Source organism: Macaca mulatta, chromosome 2 (genome assembly GCF_049350105.2).
Source record: "Macaca mulatta isolate MMU2019108-1 chromosome 2, T2T-MMU8v2.0, whole genome shotgun sequence".
NCBI classification, from domain to species: Eukaryota; Metazoa; Chordata; class Mammalia; order Primates; family Cercopithecidae; genus Macaca; species Macaca mulatta.
The window spans coordinates 171,307,222-171,327,762 of record NC_133407.1 but is presented as its reverse complement, the minus strand read 5'-3'; the positions used below and the strand labels follow the sequence as shown (position 1 = coordinate 171,327,762).

The 20,541-nt window shown below is 37.9% G+C and overlaps 3 protein-coding genes across 18 annotated transcripts in view; 2 read left to right on the top strand and 1 right to left on the bottom strand.

Moving 5' to 3' along the window:
• Positions 1-395, bottom strand: part of SLC9C1 (solute carrier family 9 member C1) — a 167,327-nt gene extending 166,932 nt beyond the window's left edge. Inside the window, exon 1 of the mRNA XM_077993951.1 lies at positions 266-395. The gene's annotated coding sequence lies outside the window, so the exon portion shown is untranslated. The remainder of the gene's footprint in view (positions 1-265) is intronic.
• The window catches only part of LOC144339418 (uncharacterized), a 41,160-nt gene extending 30,418 nt beyond the window's left edge, over positions 1-10,742 (top strand). Inside the window, exons 2-5 of one of the 3 annotated variants that reach the window (XR_013414408.1) lie at positions 6,452-6,543; positions 8,183-8,229; positions 9,213-9,350; positions 10,643-10,742. Coding sequence is in view for 2 of the 3 variants with exons in the window: in XM_077993948.1 (XP_077850074.1) it covers positions 6,452-6,532; positions 8,183-8,229; positions 9,213-9,314 (230 nt within the window). In the remaining variant the exon portion in view is untranslated. Of the gene's footprint in view, positions 1-6,451; positions 6,544-8,182; positions 8,230-9,212; positions 9,689-10,642 lie in introns of those variants that run through there. The other 2 variants (XM_077993948.1, XM_077993949.1) reach the window with 2 other exon arrangements.
• The window catches only part of CD200 (CD200 molecule), a 30,804-nt gene continuing 20,997 nt past the window's right edge, over positions 10,735-20,541 (top strand). For 4 of the 14 annotated variants that reach the window (XM_028843279.2, XM_028843277.2, XM_015129804.3 and 1 more), the window contains exons 1-2: positions 11,306-11,374; positions 19,318-19,399. Coding sequence is in view for 6 of the 14 variants with exons in the window: in XM_015129804.3 (XP_014985290.1) it covers positions 11,363-11,374; positions 19,318-19,399 (94 nt within the window). In the remaining 8 variants the exon portion in view is untranslated. 14 annotated transcript variants of the gene reach the window in all.

The following is a 20,541-nucleotide window of genomic DNA, read 5'->3' as shown; positions in this document are numbered from 1 at the left end:
GTCTTAGGCATCATATAAATCTAGCATGACATACTTTTATATTCAATTTTGTTTCTCCTTTTTTTTTTTGCCTCAGCTGTATCTGAACTAAGAATTGAACCCCAGCTGAATCTGGACTCTGAAGATTTTCTTAGCCTTAATTATTCATCTGTGAAAAAATCTGCTCCTCAAATATCTGTTTTCCCCTCATAAGTATTAATTAACTCACCAGAGGAATATCTTGCCCAGAATCCAAATGGCACAATAACTGTCATGAAATACGCACCATCTCTATGGAGACTGTGAGGTCCCTGGTACTCCAACGCCGGATTGTGTACATGAATCATCCTCTAATGAATAATGAGAAGATTGTTCCTCTTTTAGTAAAACAAGAATGTAAGTAGAAGTGATACATCAGTAAGGAAAAATATTTATTTTTCTTCAAAATCCATTACCAGAAGTGTTTGTATACGTCACGTATTTTTTAATATGTAAATCAGTGTATTATACATGCATGGTGAAATGAATCAAATAATGAAGGCACCTCTACCCTGGTCCTGCTTCCTGGGGCAACTGTTCTTATATGGCAAATGTTAAATTGATCTACATTATATGATCTCCACTGAATTTTTGCCACAATTGCTGAAGACTGAGCTCTTCTTACACCTTCTTCAAATTTTCCTCCACCCTTTTCCTCCCAATATAGCTTGTTTTTTCTTTCCTGCTTACTTCTACAGCTTTGAACAGCCTTGCCAAACCTGTTTTTTGTTTGTTTGTTTGTTTGTCATCCACCATACAATTTAGGGAGAAAAAAAGCAAAAAGTTAGGTAGACAGCTAAGGCTAGTCATTGGAGAAGCAGCCTGAAACATCACAGCTACAGGCACAAGTAGAGCAACCTGGAGAAAACTCAGGCTGCAGCTGCACAGATAAGGAGGCAAGGTCCAGCATAGAAGCCTTTTGTTCTTTTTGTGATTGGTGGGATCCCAGGAAAAAGTTACCTCCCCTTTTCAGACATAGACATGGTGGGCTCCATGGGTGCTTTCATGGGGAGGGGAGGGGGGCTTACCTAAAACAAACCCACAGTTATACAAACAAGAGAAGCTGTGCTTTGTGCTTACCTAGAGACAAATCTATAGCTGCATAGATAAGGGAAGTTACACAGACAGCTGTACAGATAAGATAATTTGCTCAAGCAGCTGCAGAGCTGACAGGTGTTTCTTAAAAAAGCTTCTGAATTCAACTGTAAAACAGCAGCCCACTAGGGCTCCCCTCTCTGTTGCCGAGAGCTTTCTTCTTTCACTTATTAAATGTTTACTTCAACCTCACCCTTTGTATCCATGCTTCTTAATTCTCTTGGTGGCAAGACGACAAGCTTGGATAACACCTCAAACAACAAGACCACTGACCATTGACCCGGTTTCAGAATGTCTCTCTTAGTTGCCCATTTCTCTTTGCTCTCCTTCCTTCCAAGCTCTGTCACCTATATTTATCTTCTGTTTTATAACAACCATTTAATTATAACAATAATTAAACAGGGTATAATTTCGTCACAGGATATTTCTAACAGTAGAAGCCAATAAACAGTATTTAAATAATTGTTTTCATATTATAGCAAATAATCTTTTAAAATTAAAGTATTTATTCTCCATATAGTCACTGTAAATACTGATATTTTGGGGTTTTAATCTACCACATTACTATTCATTTTCTATTATCTCTCACCTGTTTAATGTTCTTTTCTCTCTTTCCTTGATTTTGAGTTATTTTTTTAAAATTTTATTTCCCCCAATTTTTAATTTATTAACTAATTTTTAGATAAGATTTCTTTACTCTTCCTTTAGTGGTTGACTTGGGCATTATAAGATATATCCTTGTTAAAATTACTTATTTATTTATTTTAATTGACAAATATAATTGTACCTTTTTATGGGGTGTACATAGTGAAGTTTTTTGATACATACGAGGTATAGCGATCTGATTAGGATAATTAGCATATCCATCCTCTCAAACATTTATCATTTCTTTGTGATGGAAATATTCAATATCCCCTCTTTTAGCTATTTGAAACTATGTAATATATTGATGTTAAACCTGGTCATCCTGTAGTGCTATAGAATACTAGAACTTATTCCTCCCACCTAGCTAAAATTTCATAACCTTTAAGGAATCTCTCTCTATTCTCCTTTCCTACAACCCTTCCTGTCCTCTAGTATCCTCCTTTCTTTACTTCTGTGAGATCAACTTTTTAAGCTTCTGCATATGAGTGAGAACATGTGGTGTTTAACTTTTTGTTCCTGGCTATTTCCCTAAACATAATGTTCTCTAGGCTCATCCATATTGCCATAAATGACAGGATCTCATTCTTTATTATGTCTGGATAGTATTTCCATTGTGCATATATACCACATTTTCTCCATTCATTCATCTGTTGTTGGACACTGTGGTTGATTCCTTATCTTGGCTATTGTAAATAGTGCTGCAATTAATGTGAAAGTCACCAGCCACAGTGGCTCACACCTGTAATCCTAGCACTTTGGGAGGCTGAAGTGGGCTGATCGCTTGAGTCTAGGAGTTCAAGACCAGCCTGGGCAACAGAGCAAGACCCTGCCTCAGTAACAAATAAAAAAGTTAGCCAGACATGGTGGTGAGCGCCTACAGTCCCAGATACTCAGGAAGCTGAGGTGGGAGGATTGTCTGAGCCTGGGAGTTTGAGGCTGTAGTCGGCCATGATCATGTCACTGTACTCCAGCCTGGACAACAAAGCAAGACCCTATCTCAAAACAAAACAAAACAAAACAAAACAGCCAACATGAGAGTGCAGAAGATATCCCTTCAATAAACAGATTTCCTTTCCTTTGGATAAATATGAGCATAAAACACAAGGATCCATTGACAAGCCAAACAGCCTTCACCATTCTCTAGGGTTAAAGAATAATACATCCTCCCCTTCCTACTTCAACAGGGGATCTAAGACAAACTTTGGAGCAAATACTCTTAATTCCTTTATCCTGCAGCCTAGAGTTTTGGTGACTATCTTGCCATGAACTATACAACTTGAATATATTAATGAATTACTAGGAGCCCAAAGAAGGTATCCCAAATACCTAAAAAAAAGTTTTTCTGGCTTATCATAGAGCTTTAAATCAATAGTAGTCTCATCCCTGCTCTTTCTACATACCATACACTTTTAATTTGAGCCTTATAGTCCAATACATTTTAAGTTCTATACTATGATCTTCTGCATTTTCAAATTAATGGGCTACATTTCAGGCTTCAGTAAGTTATGGAAAACATGCACCTGTTCCACTGAAATGTTTCCTCTTTTGTTATGGCCCTATCCTTTTTAAAACACGTGTTGTAAGAAGACAAAACGAGTTACACAGTATCATACTCCTCTCCATTTTCCTAATTACTCTGGTGATTTCCTCTGAAAAGTGTAGGCATAATGAGTCTAGGGTCTTTGTATCTGTCCCACTTTAGATGACAAGCTTCATAAACAAAGCTGTAACAAATTTCAGTATTAACTATGGACTAACAGACTGGTGAATATCAGTATATCACTTGGGCAAATCAAACAAGATTTATTTATCTGCAGGACATGTAAGGAAGTTCATAATCAGAATATACAGGAAAGTGATCAGAAATATTCTTTTTTTTTTTTTTTTGTGAGATGGAGTTTCGCTCTTGTTGCCCAGGCTGGAGTACAGTAGGGCAATCTCAGCTCAGTGCAACCTCTGCCTGCCAGGTTCAAGTGATTCTCCTGCCTCAGACTCCCGAGTAGCTGGGATTACAGGTGCGTGCCACCATACTTGGCTATTTTTTTGTATTTCTAGTAGAGACGGGTTTTCACCATGTTGGCCAAGCAGGTCTTGAACTTCTGACCTCAGGTGATCCATTCGCCTAGACCTTCCCCGACTCATGAGATTGGAATATGCCAATTGAATAGCCTATGTATCTTCCATCAATCTACTAGCTAGATATCGGTTAATTTTACTTCTTATTGAAATACAAATGTCAGTAAAGAAGTTATCAACTAAGAAAATGATTATTCCTTGCTTAGTTTTGTAACAAATATTAGGAATATAAATTCCTAATTCTGCTGAAATTCTCATATAAGCCTTCTTTTTTATGTTTTGTTGTTATTGACTTTAAGGATGTGTTCATATTTTACCGCCAAACTCTTCACAGTCATCCCCCTCCACCTATTTAGAATGACTATGTAGTGTCTTCTTGAGAAAGACCATTGGTAAAATCTAGAAACCGAGACAAAATGATGTCTGAGCAGTCAAAGATAAATGGCACAACCAGATTATATGTACTCTCTCAATAACATTGTAGAGAAGAACTACTAAAAAAGATTTCTCTTTTCCTTCAATGGTAATGGAAAATTCAAAGCAGCAAATTTAAAATGAGTAAGCAGGAAAATTACAGCAGTCTGGCAATTAGGAAGAGGAGAGAGAAAACGCCTATTGTGAGAAGACCTAAATATGCAAAATGCAAAATATTTCACGTTAATGTTAGCAAAAACGTAAGGGCCAACATAAAGTGTATATGTTCATTTTTATATTGTATCTAAGAAGAATTATTGACAATTAAAATGATGGCTTTTGTTAATTTTAAACTGCAATAAAAAATGTACATTTTATTCAGAGGGCTACATGAAGACATGTCACTAACACAATTTAGTTACACTTTGGTCAAAGTAGCTATTTTTTAAAGTGTTGATTCCTAGGCACTCCAGTGAAAATGAAACTTGTTTCTCACTTTTTCCACTTAATCATGGTATATCTTTGAGTGATTCTCTTAACATCACTGAGACTCCGTTTTCTCATCTGTACCTAATAACTGCACTTACCCAGATAATGTGAATAAATGCTCCCTATTAAATGCTTATCACATTACTTAATACATTCATCTTGAATATTTATTATTATTATTATTATTATTATAGATTTATTTTCTGAGGTTATTCCAAACTCTTGAAATTCCATTTTAGTAATATAGTCACCAAGTGACTACATTATATTTTATTATTAAACTTATTTATAGATATATGTAATTATAAATTATATATAATTCTTAATAAAATTATTTTATTATTTATTATATTATATTATATTTTATATTATATTTTGCTTAACCATTTTTCTTGAGAATGTTAAGAGTATATTAGATGTTATATATCTTTGAAAAACATGTAGGAGTTTGAATATTCATTAGTTTTTTTTAATAAAGTGGAATATGGCAAATCTCATATAGTATTAATTTTAATGTCAAAGAGGCAGTGGCAAATCAAAAGAGCATCACAGATTAAGGGTATCAAGAGGGCAATACAGTGTATAGAAAAGAAGTATAGTCACAAAGAACGTTTCTGATTTGTGTTTTTCAGGTACATCTAGTTCTTCTATTTGTCTACCTATAGGTGCACTCATAACATTTTAATTTATTTCATGCGTTGTCATCGTTATCCTCTGTATTGCTCTGAGAAAGATGTTACCTGTTTGTGAAAAAAAGGATGAGTGAAACAGGGCTAGTTTCAATCATTAAAAAAAAGAAATTCCAAGGGCTCTGGCAAGACCCGTCATGAAAAGAGTTGTTATGAAAAAACTTTTTTCCACATGCTTGGTAATTCCCTCACTGAAGGATATATCTTTGTTAAAGTGATAGTTTACTCTGGAATATTACAAAGGTAGGCTGTTAGTTATCATTAATACTTACGGTAAATTGAGTTTAAGAGTCTTTACTGAGGACAGATTTTTGCACGAGAGAATATGGATCACAGACAACTGGTGGAGAGGAAGCTCATTAAGAGGTAAAAAAAGGTAGAGATTGGAAGGAGATTTTTCAGAGACTATTGCAGTAGTCAAGATGAGAGTTGATGGTGGTCTGGACTAGAGTAGCAGCAAAGGGGACTGAGGGATTAAGTTTGGGATGGCAAGATTTGCTGAAGGAACAGCTGTGGTAAAAGAGCAAAATGTAAGAATTGTTCTGATGATTGTTTGTTTTTTGGTGTTAGATGAAGAAAACTTTTACAAATATGGGAAAGATTAGAGGAAGAACAAACTTTGGAAAGAGAATCCAGAGTTCAATTTTGAACATGTTAATTTTGAAATGCCTATTTTACATCCAAGGGAATAGGTTAATTATCTCTATATATGAATCTGAAATAGATGGAACACATAAGGACCAGTGGTTTAAGTTTTAGAGTATAATGAATAGACTCTCCAAGGGTACAAATCATAGGTTATGACTCTCACTATTATAGAGTGGAAATAATATGCAAGTTCTGTAATTCGAGTATTTTCATGCCCAACGAAGCATTTGAAAATATACTTTGGTCAATCTCAAGAGAATTTGAATCTGAATCTCCAAATGTTTTACTCATAGCATACTCTTACAATGCACTGCCATGAGGGGGAGTGTTTGGGCTGTATTCCTCTTATGGGTACATTAATGTCGCTATATCTCTAGGTCACAGAATGTGTGAACCAATACCTCATTTGAGACAGCCTCACATGGAGAACGTAAGAGCCATTCTCTTCTCACATACAGGTAACTGGCAGGTTTGTGAATTTGTTACTGTTATTTTGTACACTTCAAATTTAAGATTTAACCTTCCAAATCAAAACCTGCATTTGGTAGCAACAATTATTTTAGAAATAAATGAAAACAATGATTTGGTTAAATATATAATCCAATTTCATGAATTACTGGTTTCCAATGAGGTTGTATTAATATTAATGTCTTTGAATATTTCTATTCATTCCCTGATTCAGATCCCCTCCCAACATCACCAATTGAATGATGGTTTTGATTTGCATTTTTTCAGATTATTAATAAGTATGAGTATGTATTCATATATTTGTTAGCCACTCAAGTTTCCCCTTCTGTAAGGTTCTTGTCTACATTTTCAAGTAGTGTCTGGTTGGCTGTTTATATTTGCAAATTTTTTTTTTTTTTTTGAGACAGAGTCTTGCTCTGTCACCCAGAGCTGAAGTGCAACGGCACGATCTCTGCTTACTGCAACCTCCGCTGCTGGGGCTCAAGCGATTCTCCTGCCTCAGCCTCCTAAGTAGCTGGGATTACAGGCGCCCACCACCACGACTGGCTAATTTTTTGCATTTTCTTTTTTTTGAGATGGAGTTTCACTCTTGTTGCCCAGGCTGGAGTGCAAAGGTGTGATCTCGGCTCACTGCAACCTCTGCCTCCTGGGTTCAAGTGATTCTCCTGCCTCAGCTTCCCAAGTCGCTAGTATTACAGGCACCCGCCACCACGCCCAGCTAATTTTTGCTATTTTTTAGTAGAGAAGGGGTTACGTCATGTTTCCAGGCTGGTCTCAAACTCCTGACCTCAGGTGATCCACCTGCCTCGGCCTCCCAAAGTGCTGGGATTACAGGCGTGAGCCACTGTGCCCTGACAATTTTTTGTATTTTTAGTAGAGACGGGGTTTCACCATGTTGGCTAAGCTGCTTTCAAACTCCTGACCTCAAATGATCCTTCTGCCTCGGCCTCCCAAAGTGCAGGAATTACAAGGGTGAGCCTCTGCACCCGGCCAGAAATTTTTTATATCTTAAATTCTTTACATACTAGATATTGATTACTTCTTCCTGTTTGGCATCAGTCTGTTACATTTTTCAGTTATACCATTAGGGGAACAGAAGTCTTTAAGGGAAAACCAAAAGTCCACTTTTTATGGATAAAAAGTGGATGGATTTAACAATGTTAAGTCAAACTATAAATTGTTAATAAGTTTGAGTTTGGGGCACTGATGTCTTTATAGTGAAATTTCTTTCAGCCACAAATATATTATCCATTTATTCAAGTCTTTCTAAATGTCTTTTAGGAAGGTTTTACAATTTTCTCAACGTAGGTGCAATTTTTGCTAGGTTAATTCTTAGGTACTTTTAATTTGTTCACTATAATTAATGATATTTAAAAACATTTCTAGCTGGTTATTAGTTGTTTAGGAACATTTTCAGATTTTTTAAGTTAACCAATATTTGGAAACTGTGCTAAACTCTGTATTTAAGTTTTTCTGTTGATTTTGATTGTTTTTCATGAAGTTGATTATCTTTCTTACAACTAATGACAGTTTTGCTTCTTTCTTTCCAATCAACACCTCTTTTTACATTTAATACCTGCAATAACAGTCACCTTTTCCTGTTTCCGATTTAAAAGACCATGTCTAAAATTTCCTTACAGTTAAATATGATATTTGCTGCAGTATGACCGCTAAGCATATTATCAAGGTTAGGAAATATTTTCTTATTCCTATCTTCTTTGATTTTATGATAAATATGTTGTTGAACTTAAGAAATAATTTATTGGTACTTGTTGAGATAATCATGAATTTTTCATAGCAATTTACTAATATGATAAATTATATTGACAGTTTTCTAATGGTAAGCCATTTTGGAAATTGTTCTGCTTTATATTTATAAGTAAAAGAAGGCTATAATTTTATTTTCTTGTATTATCCTTTCCTGGCTTTAAAATTAAAATAACTGTAGCCTCAAAGAAAGATCTCAGTAATTTTATAGTTCTCCCTTTTGGACATGAATAAGACAGATCTATTCCTCAACAATCCTGCAGGTCTGTTATTTATTTATTTATTTATTTATTTATTTATTTATTTTGCAAAGCAAGTCTTTGATTTGGATTTACTTGCTTACTAAGTTATTGGCCTATTTAAGTGTTAAAGTTTTGTGGCCAATTTGCCACTTTCAGAAATTTATTCGTTTTGTATAAGTTTTCATATGACTGTTCACAATATTGTTTTGTTATTTTTGCTATTTGTTGCATCAGTATTAGTTTTCCCTTTTCATTCTATGTTGTTACTCTGTATTACAGAAATAATTTTCTGAGTGTTACATGCCACCAGGTTGATCAATTAATCTCTAGAAAAAAATTTATATGTATTCTATTTGTGTTCCTTTTTATTGATTTCTGCCTTTAGTTTTATTGTATTCTCCTTCTCATTTTGTTGAGTTCCTTGTTTGCTTCTTTTACTCAATATTGACATCTGGTATAGTTAAGGTGATATATTAATTCTAAGTGCTCCTTTAAATCTGTCCAATAATTTTAAATTATGTAAGCAAATTTCTTTAATACAATGTTTATGCTTCATTATGGCTGGGAGTTTTTCTCCTTTTGTTCACCTTTCTGTGTCCCAAGTCTCTTTTAACCTAAAAATGTTGTTTTTAAGCTTTTGGTTTTTTTTTTTTTGAAATAGGGTTTCACTGCATCACCCAGGCTAGAGTGCAGTGTCTTGATCATGGCTCACTTCAGCCTCAACCTCCTGAGCTTAAGCAATCCTCCCATCTCAGCCTCCTGATTAGCTGAGACTACAAGCATGTGTCACCATGTCCAGGTAATTTATTTTTATTTTTTGGTAGAGACAGGGATCTCACTATGTTGCCCAGTATGATCTTGAACTCCTGTCCTCAACCGTTATGAAATTGATTGCTTAACTACATAATTTGAATCTGGATTTTAAAATAATAAATGTAAGATTTTATTTTAAAAATTAGAAAATAAGATTACGAGAGGTGAGGAGAATTATGCTAAGGTATACGTGTTGGGAAATTTGAGAAATTGACTTAAAAAATACATATGTATTGTCCTTAGTAAGTTAGGAGAAAACAGCAGAATAATAAAATATAACTCTTAATGTAGCAATGTAGCAAAAGAATATTTAGCCTAATGAAAGATAAGACAGAAGAAAATATACTAAAATGAAATATAAACAATTTAAAAGTCCTATTATATCAATAATTACAACACACAAATAGGTTAAGTCTGGGTGCAGTGACTCACACCTGTAATCCCAGTACTTTGGGAGACCAAGGTGGGAGAAGTTTTTTTCCAAGTGTGTAGTTAATATTTCTCTAATAGAGGAAGGTTAAAAATAAAGTGATAGGAAAATATATGGGAAAAATACATGTAATAGAATGAGATACATATGCTTATGAAAAGACATGTATAAGAATGTTTATAGCACCACTGTGAAAAATGCCTCTAATTTGAAAAACAAAGAAATGTTCATTAATAGAAGAATAGATAAATAAATTGTAATATACAGTATTTATAGAATAGGATACTATACATCAATGAGAATGAATAAGCCACACTACAGGCAATAACATGGATGGATTTTTTAAATCTACTGTTGAGTAAAAAACCCAGACACAAGTGAACACATATGCTATGATGCCTTTCATATAAAATTCAAAATCAGGTGAGCCTAGTCTATGGTATTAGAAGTAGGAGAATAGGTCAGGTGCAGTGGTTCATGCCTGTAATCCCACTGCTTTGGGAGGTGGAGGTAGAAGGATCATCTGAGACTAGGAATTTCAGGCCAGCCTGGGCAACACAACACCCCATGTCTGGAAGAAAAAAAAACTGGGCATAGTGGCTGCACATCTATCATTCTAGCTCCTTAGAGGCTGAAGTGAGAGGATCCCTTGAGCCCAGGAGTGAGTTATGATCGCACACCACTGCATTCCAGCTTGGACAACAGAGTGAGACTTTGTCTGTAAAAAGAAGCAAAAACAAAACCCCAAAGCTTTGTCCTAGCTCCTTATGAGAGGGTGGTAGTAGTAAAACAAAAGGCTTCAGGAGGTGAACATTTGATGCTTGCTTTGTCCTTTTTTTTTTTTCAAGAGCCAAGAACTCTGGAAGAAGAAGAAGGAGGAGGAGAAGAAGAAGAAGGAGAAGGAGAAGGAGAAGGAGAAGGAGAAGGAGGAGGAGGAGGAGAAGGAGAAGGAGAAGGAGAAGGAGAAGGAGAAGGAGAAGGAGAAGGAGAAGGAGAAGATAAAAAAGAATCCTCATCATTAATGCAAGTGGAAGGAAACTCTTCACCAAGGAATTGATCACATCACGAAAGGTGAAATCATTACGGAATTGATTGCTTAAATATATAATTTGAATCTGGATTTTAAAATAATGAATGTAAGTTTTTTCTTAAAAAAAAAAAAAAAAAAAAAAGAAAGTCCATTGGTTAAATTCAGCTTGAATCCTCTGCCATTACATCAAGAGCTAACAGTTCAACAATTGATCTCACAACCTCCCACCTCATTTCCTTTCTCAGTCCAGGTAACAGGAAAAAAAAAATTTTTTTTTTTCCAAACACTTTCTCAGTTTCCCCAGTGGTCACCTTTGAAAAGGGAAAAATGTGTGAAAATAGGCAACGCTGAATATAAACCACTTAATTCAGCCTCCGCTCCTGTGAGGGCGTGGGGGAAAGCCAGTGGAAGAGGGGCTAGAGAGGAGGAAGAGGCGGGAGGTGCGGCGGGGCACAGGTGACGCTCCTCCCGCCTCCCAAGCAGAGCTCCAGGCGCACATCCGCAGTCAGCCACCTCGCGTGCGCCTCCAGGAGCGAGGATGGAGAGGCTGGTGAGCGGGACCGGGGCTTGGGAAGGAGGGCGCAGGGTGGGCGATGTCGAGCCGGTGGCCCTGGGGCGGGCGGCGAGTGGAAGGCGCGGAGCTTCGGCTCTCGCCACAGTCCGGTCCGGGGACTTTATCAGTGGTGTTGATGGCAGCGCTTTTCTCTAAGCGCTTTACCTTGCTGATTAGCGGATTTTGCCTCAAAGGGTGGTTTACAGGCCGCTGCTGGCGTCCGGATTCTCCATTCCAATTCCCTGAAAAAAAAGATGCGCCAGGCCGGGGCTCCGGGGGCTCTTGATCGCGCTGGCAAGGCTGGCGCATCCTCCGGGGGGCTCGGCTCGGCTCACTGGCTCCAGCTCCCAAAGCTGGGGAGGCACAGCCTATTTTCAACTGCCCCCAAAAGGGAATGAGAAATGCTGTATTGGTTCCATGTTGGCACCAAAAGCCGCGGCGAAGATACAGATTTCCAGGCTCGCTCTCTCCGGGAGAGCTCCAGCGTCTCTTTGTTAGCCCCTTTCTCCCTCCTAGCCCTTGCCTGGGGGAAGCCATGAAGGATCCGTTAAAGCTGAAGCTACACTTGAGAGAGCTGAAATGCTCTGTGATCACGATGCTTTGAAGGGTTAACCCCGGGTATCTAGAGAAACAGACATTTTGTTTATTCGGAACCAGCTTACAAGACAAAAAACGGAGAAGGTTTTCATATACCCTATTGGTATATGAAATCCAAATACAATGGTATTGGTATAAAAATCCAAATACAATGAATGCCTCAAGACAATTTTTTCATGTATGGTTTGTTGGCAAGACCACATAGCCAATGATTTCACTGTCTTTCTTAACAAAGGAGAATGGTGGTCTGTGAGCTATGCTCTACTGCAAGCTAGATGCTGTTAATCTTCTTTATAACTATCCTTCTAAAAATGAATTATTACCTGGTTTTAGACATAAACAGGCGGAAAGGCTAATATTTCCAAGTCCTTGTGACTACATGTGGGGTCATGTGGATTTGGACATAGAAACTTGCTGAGGAAGAGGCATGAATAGGGGTAATGTAGCTGCCAGGTGGGCAGCTGTCTGGTAAGACGCAGGTTTTTGTGAACCCTGGACTGCATGGCAAGGGTTATAAGTGGGCTTCTTTGTTTTCGGGACTGTAGTTCCCACTATGTTATTTGATCGATTAATATTTTTTGGCTATCTAACACGTATTGGCGTTTACTATAACCTAGGCTCTATACTAAGTGCTTTAATTGCCTAATTCTCATAATAACTCTGAGATAAGAACAACATTTATTTAGTGCTTATTTGTACTGGCAGTATTCTAGGAGCTTTATATACTGCTTCATTTAGTCTTTTTAACCATTAGATTGATACTGTTACTCTTCCGGAGTCTCAGAGAGGTAAAATGATTTGTTTTGCTCACAAATCTAGTATTTGTTTTAGCCCAGGTCACCTCCCTGTAAATATATAAACACTGTTGTTTTCAGATTGGTCATCTTTTCAGTTATTCTGCATGGACTCAAGAAAAAAATACTGTAAAATAAAAATACGTATCTATTTAAGAGTAAGGCTTTCCTTCTGATTTCCTTTGCCTCAATCACTGTGTTTTTGTTTCTTAACATTGCTGGCTCCCAGTCCACGACATGTGGTTTGGTATGTGTCTGCTTTCTCTCTCGTCCTAAAACACAGATTTTCTCTATGAGAACTTGTGCATTCTGCATTCTTCATCATGGCCTCTGCTAGAGCCTGGATTTCCACGTCAGAGAGAAGCCTAATGGTTGAAAAAAATATCACATAGAATTGGAATGCCAGTATCTGTCTCCACAATTGCCTTAGCTGAAAATAAAACAAAATGTGTTGGGTGGGCACTGGCAATGGAGCCTGAGGAAACATTTGGCCTGATTTTTTCTGACTTTCCTAGATAATTATATAGGATGGAACAGTCTCAGTAATACTGAGAAAATTATTGAGTTATCTCTGCTCATTTCAAACCAAAGCCTTTGTGAGTATAATGCCCAGCAGTGAATGGGCAGGGTGAGCAGGTCTTTGTAGACTGTGAGTATGTGTTCAGGAAGCTGAATCATCTTGGATTTCTCAAAGAGCAGTAACTATGTTATTAGTCTTAGACCTGTGAAGACAGGAAGAGAAGTCACAAGGAAGGCATAGCATGCTTATGGTATGCTTGGGTATCGAATAATAAAATCTATCTGCAAAGAATAATTTGTCCTAATGGCACCTTCAGATGATATAATCTTGAATTCTCTGTAGCCTTAGAGATGTAAAGAAAAAGCAACTTACGTCACAAAGATCAGTATCACTGTGTACTATGATGCCACTGCATGGGGTCTAGGATGAGAATCTAAGTGACTGGTTCTCTCTAGCTGAAGACAAGAAGACGCTCAGGTATGTGGTAGCAGTTGGGATAGGCCATGGGGAGGTGAGACATCATTCCTTCTAAGACATCTATCCTGAAAGATCCATCACAGGAACACGATAGTGATGGAGACTCCCTGTCTCTGGCAATTAGAGTGGGTGCTGAAGATGAGCGCTTTTCCAGCATGCCAGTCCCTAACATGATGCTGGCTCTTCACCCAGACGATGACAGCTCTGGTGCTCAACACACACAACCACCTCCAGGGTACAAGTTGTCCCCAAGAGAGCTGAGACAATATTGGCTCCAATTTTTATCATCTGATTGATCTCCAACCACAGACCCTGACCAGGACAATTGGGGGCCCTCTCCTTATAGCTCCACTCCTAGGAAAGATCACCATTAATGATTACCAGGTAATTTTCTACCCCTACCTATGAAGGGACTTGGTTAGTAACTTCTCTTGCTAGAGGAAAAATGAAGCTTATTATATAAGATTAATGTTTGTGAAACACTTGTTATTTGGAATTGGTTTGGTACTTCCTTTTGAAATTTCCCTCATTAAGTTTAGGTCATGGCTGTTTCATAAGGAAAGAAAAGGGCATGATTGACCAGAATTAAAATTAACAAATCCATTGAGTAGGAGGATATTAGAATTGAGTGGCGCCCGTTGGACAGGAAAAGGAAGAGAAATCCTTGTGGTAGGTAAAGGAGGAGATATTTAGATCCTTGAGAACTCTGTTCCCCCACCCGCTGCTCCTGAGCCCACAGGAAGAAGGCTATCACAAGACAATAAAAATCCCAGAGAAATTGAAAGGCAAACAGAGAGACACAGCTTGGAGTGTTAAGGAAAATGAACTCCAGCAGGGAAGTCATTGTATCTAAAAGGAATGGCAAAAACAGGGCTTAGTTAAGGCAAACACTGAGAATGAGGGGATGGGATTCCCACAGGTGGAATACCACCCTTTAACAATCATCCTGACTCTAAAGCAAGATCATTTAAGTGATTATGGTCCAATAGTCTAGAAATAAGCTTCAAATTATAATAGCAACAGATGGGGCTAAACAGGAGCCAATAAGAACACATAACTTGAGAAAGGGATGCCCATGATGGGTTTATTAAGGAAAAAGTGGTCAGGACATCCTACTAAGGCAACAGGATTCAGTAGATATTGAGGTTCTTGGGGCCAATGAGACTGGCGCAGAGAGACTACCACTTTATGGAAGACTGTGATCATACTGCTAAATACCACGAAAGAATACACAGAGCCAAATAAGAGACTGTTTCTAGTGAAACAAGCAGCCAATGTCCCAACCTCAGGAATTTAACTCAGTCTGAGAAAGAATAGTAGTTTCAAAATTGTCAAGTCTGCTTTAGTATTATATATTTTTTTCACTGACAAGAGAGAATGAAAGATTGATAGCTGGGAGAGTGGCGGCGGGTGAGGGGTGTTGGCAGGTAGTAAGCATGCTGGAAGCAGGGTCTCAGGGTGTAGGGTATATGGTGGGTCTATTTGGGAAGTAGTTGTCTTCTCTCAAACTGGAAAGCAGATGGGTGTGTTCAGACAAGATCTGGAAGCTGTGGCATGGGGGACAAAGGGAGATAGGACCCCTTTGGCCCTGGAGGAAGAGGCATGAATTTTTTTGGAGCACTAAAAGTTCCAAAAGACCTAAACAGAAAGTGCTTCAGAAGAGGAGGATCTGTATAGCAAGATGACTGTAATCAGGCTCATAAAAGTAAGACCTTACATAAATACAAGTGAGGGGGAAGACATTTCATGTAGGAGGAATGGCTCAAGCAAAAATACCAAGGCGGGAAATTGCGTGGTGCATTTAGAAGTAAAAAAGGCTAGCTGGCAGGGAGGGGATACATAGGAAGGCAATGGAAATGAAATTGCAAGAATGAAAATAGGCTAAGAACTTTGAACAATTTTCTCTAGATAGCTAGGAACTGTAGAAGAGGATGACATCTTGTGCAAAGAGGAATTTAAGGAAAATTAATCTGTTGATAGTGTGTAAATACATTAGCTGGATAGTAAACTAAGTTAGGGACTATATCTGCCTTATCCACCATTGTCTCCAAAGCACCTACCATAGTGCCTGGCATGAAGTCAGACTCAATAGAGATGACTAATAATAAAATAAATGAAAGAAGTACAGTTGTCCCTTGGTATCCATGGGGGCTTTGTTCCAAGACCCTCACAGATACCAATTGGTGGATGGTGCAAGTCCCTTATATGAAATACTGTAATATTTGCATATAACCTATGCATATCTTCCCATATTTATAAACTCATCTCTTAATTATTTATAATTCCTAATACAATATAGATTCTATATAAATAATTATTATGCTGTATTATTTAGGCAATAATGACAAGAATCTGTATATGTTCAGTGCAGATGCTTTTTTAAAAAATATATTTTCCATCTGTGGTTACCTGAATCCATGGATACACAACCCACAGATACAGTGGGCCAACTACATTGGCAAAAGTTCAGTTGCAATAGAAGACAAGACTACTGCACAAAACACCCAGTGTTATGAGCTGAGACTAGGGTGGTAAGGAACAGACACTTCACATGGGTAGCAAGGAACAGACACTTCACATGCGAGAATCTAATGTGCATAGTGACTAATTACATATCTAGGTAGGGGAAAAATGAGGCATCCTGGATGACTTGAGTGCCTGGGAGATAAAAGTCCAAAAGAGTAGCTGTTTTTGGGTAAAATGATGATTAATTTGATGTTACTCATAAATTTAATTATTCATCATTCGTTCATTTTTGTATTCAACTGACAGCATCTTAGGCAGAAGAAAAGATAAAAGAACTAATGTAGGAAATAGCTTGGTAATTTCAACTTATTGAAAGAATGGTGAAGTGGAGCTTGGTGTGCAAGATGGAAAGTACAGTGACATGAGATTGGATAGCATGTTTGTAGGTGCTGAGCTGCAGGTAATGACGGATGGGGTCATGCTTTATTACTAGCAGAGCTTCTAGACAATGACTCAAAGGCTTTCAGAGATTCCTTGGCTCTGTGGACACCTGTTTAAATGCTTTTTAAATACAGCTTCAAAATTGAATTTAACATATTGTTGCAGGGCAATGAAGCAGGGACTGCTGTGTCAATATCTTTGGTCATTCATCACAACAATGATTTAGTCACAGCAATAACAACGTACTTTTGTGATGATGTGTCAATTTTTTTTTTTTTGAGACGGAGTCTCACTCTGTCGCTCAGGCTGAAGTGAAGTGCAGTGATGTGATCTCTGCTCACTGCAACCTCCACCTCCTGGGTTCACGCCATTCTCCTGCCTCAGACTCCTGAGTAGCTGGGACTACAGGCACCCGCCACCACACCCGGCTAATTTTTTGTATTTTTAGTAGAGACGGGGTTTCAGTGTGTTAGCCAGGACGGTCTCCATCTCCTGACCTCATGATCCACCTGCCTTGACCTCCGAAAGTGCTGGCATTACAGGCGTGAGCCACCACGCCCAGCCATGTCAAAATTTTTAAACCAACAAAACTTTATACATAGAGGAGGCGAGATGGTATGGTAATTATGGTTATGAACTCTGAAACCAGACTGCATGGGCTTAAACCCCTTATCTGTCACTTCATAGCTGTGTGACCTTGGGCAAGTTACTTAACTTCTCTCTGCCTCATATTCTTTATTTTGAAAATGATGATAATAATAGTGCTTCCTATATAGATTTATATGAAATATTGGATGAAATACTTTGTCTCAAGTGCTAAGAACAGTGTCTAGTACATAATAAATGTTCAATAAATGTTAGTGTTAGTGGTTTAGTAACCTTATGCAAAATATAAGTTGGAGTATTATTTTAATGTATCATCTGGTGTGTTTTTTTATTCCAGTACTTTATTTTTGTCCTCTGGTCTTTCAAATCAGACAGTTAAGTATCCATTGCCTTACAGGAGGAATACTAAGCAGAAAATAAATTTTAGTTTCAAAAGCCAAAATTTTGCAATACCAAGAGGCTTGGCATTCCAGTTTCAAATCACTAAATGCTAAAAGACCAAGGATATAATGTTCATGCTAGAAAGGGTTGATTGGATGAATGCAGCGTGATGGAGGAACCAGCTTTTCTGGTTCAGGGAGATAAATATTTTCTAGGCTGGGACAGCAAAATGGGACTGATTGATGTCTATGCTCAGATACCAGTTTGCATTCCCAAAATAAGGCCCTGGGCCCAGGCCCCAGACAAGGGAAGTTCAGGACACTGGAAAATAGAACCTGCAAGTAGTTGTTGAGATCCAAGAAAAAAATAATACCTGTGTCTCACAGTCCCCTAAAGAGACTGTAGGAGGCAGCATGCTTGTCCATCATGGCAAGTGAACAGTAAAACATGTTCAATGGGAATTTAGGCAGAAAGCCTTGTAGAATTTCCTTTCATCCAGCACAAGGGGAACCCAGGGACAGCCTGGAAGAAGATGAGCGAGCACCAGCTCATCTTGTGAGCAATAATTGCACAAACTAATGACAGTGATGACTTGAGGGGAACACAGCCATTTTAGCAAATGCAAGCATAATAGATGGTTGTAATTAGTGATTAGTAGTCCTGTCTTATAGCTTGGCATTTTGTGAACCCCCAGGAATGTAGATGCAATGCTGGAGATTGGGACAATTATGAGGTGTTGTGGTGGTGAGAGACTGAATTGACAGAGATTATGCGACATTGATTGGAAGTAAATTCTTAACTCTAGTTGGAATAGTAACATGAAATAAAAATAAAGTTCAGTTAAAAACAGATAAAAGTTATATTTTTTACTCATTTCTATTCTGAAAAATAGAAATATAGAAAAAATATAGAAAAAAGTTACATTTCTTGCCTTTGCCCTTTAGTATGAGCATACATACAGACCAAATGAAAGGATTCATGGCATTATTGCAGAGAAAAGTTCAACTGCCTCTACCCTGACTTACCGTTTTATCGAAGGGTGATGCCCAGAATAACATTCTCTTTAATCCTCTCATGATTTGTAAGAAGGTCAAGGATTTCTGCCCAGACACATGAACATAAGGCAATGAAGGAAAAAATTAAAGCCAGTGCTGGTGTTTAAAACATGCAGTTTATGTATAAGACTTGCAGAATTAAAATCAACCTCAACAAAATTCAAGGCAGTCAAATAATGTTCCTGAAAAGTGGTTGCCTGCTGAGTTACATTTTTAATATTAACAGATGTGGATTTTTGGGGAAGTGGATGCTATCAAACATTTGTATTCTCAGCATTTTCTGTATTTATTTAAGGCAGTTTGTAAGTGATCCTATGTCTTTGAGACCTTGCTCTTGATAATGGTGGCTTTAGGAGCAAGGCCCCAAATTGCCAGGGATTGCTATTGTGTTGGAGCCATGCTGCTGCTTTTTCCTCCTCATATCTTGAGCATGCTTTGTTATTTCCTCCATTTATAACCTCTAGTTCTGCTCCCACAAAACCAAAGTTCTCTGGGGGGTAAAAACTTAGCTACACCATTCCCTGAAATAGCGATTAGCTTGAAGCTTTCTTGGCTTTGTCCAAATCCAAACCCCCATTTCTGTACTTTGCTTTCTGTCTTCAGGTGATCAGGATGCCCTTCTGTCATCTGTCTACCTACAGCCTGGTTTGGGGCATGGCAGCAGTGGTGCTGTGCGCAGCACAAGGTAAAGAAGCTCAGTTCCCCTGCTTGGAGCCCAGCAGACACAATTTCTGGGGTGAAGACATTTAGCCACTATTGTTTGTGCTGTGCTGGTTCCATTTGTCTGCATGAATTATTTAAACATGTAGTCTGCCTGGAGGAGTGAGAGTGGTTCTTTCTGCTTTCCACATTTTTGTTTTCAGTGTTGAAGCACGCTTTGATATTTAGAAGCCATTTCCACAGTAGATGAAACAGACTTATGAAAAATATCCTCTATTTTAAAATGTCATTTTCCACTTACTAAACTGAATTACAAAAAATGATTTCCTGTGTTTTTAAAGATATAGGAATGCTTGAATTCAATCTTTTTGGAAAGTAATCTGGCAGTAAACCTTACAATTGGGTGTGTTACCTTTTTACAGAAAAATGTAGAAAACAATGAAATATAGAAGTTATATAGGCTCATATTACCTGTTGTATAACAAATTTGGCTGTGCCATCTACTTATCTACCAAAGTTCCTAGCTCTTCCTCCTCGGTTCCTCGGGAGGCCACACTCACTTTACGACTGGCCTTTTCATCACTTGCAGTGTGATGTTGCTCAGCATCAGCCTCCACAGATGTGGCTGATGCTGGTGATGCTGGTGAAGATCAGGTGGGCTCATGCCCATCTCCAACTCTGGTCCACAACGTTCATCACGGGACTTATCAACTGACCAGAGGAATCTAAATTAGATTCCATAGAAGTAGCAAAGAATTGTAAACTTCCTCTAAGTGATTTCTTCCATAATCAAAAAGAAAAAGAACTCATCTAAGAGTTGAACTCTAGCTTTGAGTCCCCTTTCACTCTGCCTTCTAAAAGTAATAATTTCTTCAAATCTCTGGTCTGCAAAATCTCAACAAACTTTGAAGAAACCTCAATCCTAGCAACAGATAGTTTCCCAGAACTTTTCACATCTTCCAAGAGTACACATCATTTTTAGTTTTGAATTATGCAATACTCAGGGGTCCAGCCTGTATTTGTTATACCCATCTTTCATTCCCTGATATTATTGGGGAGTTGTTTGTTTGCTCAGTCTTTTTTTTTCTGCTTATACTTGGCAACATTTTATCCATATTATCAGTCTTTAAAAACAAGTTTGGATGCTTGTAATCAAGTTTATATTTT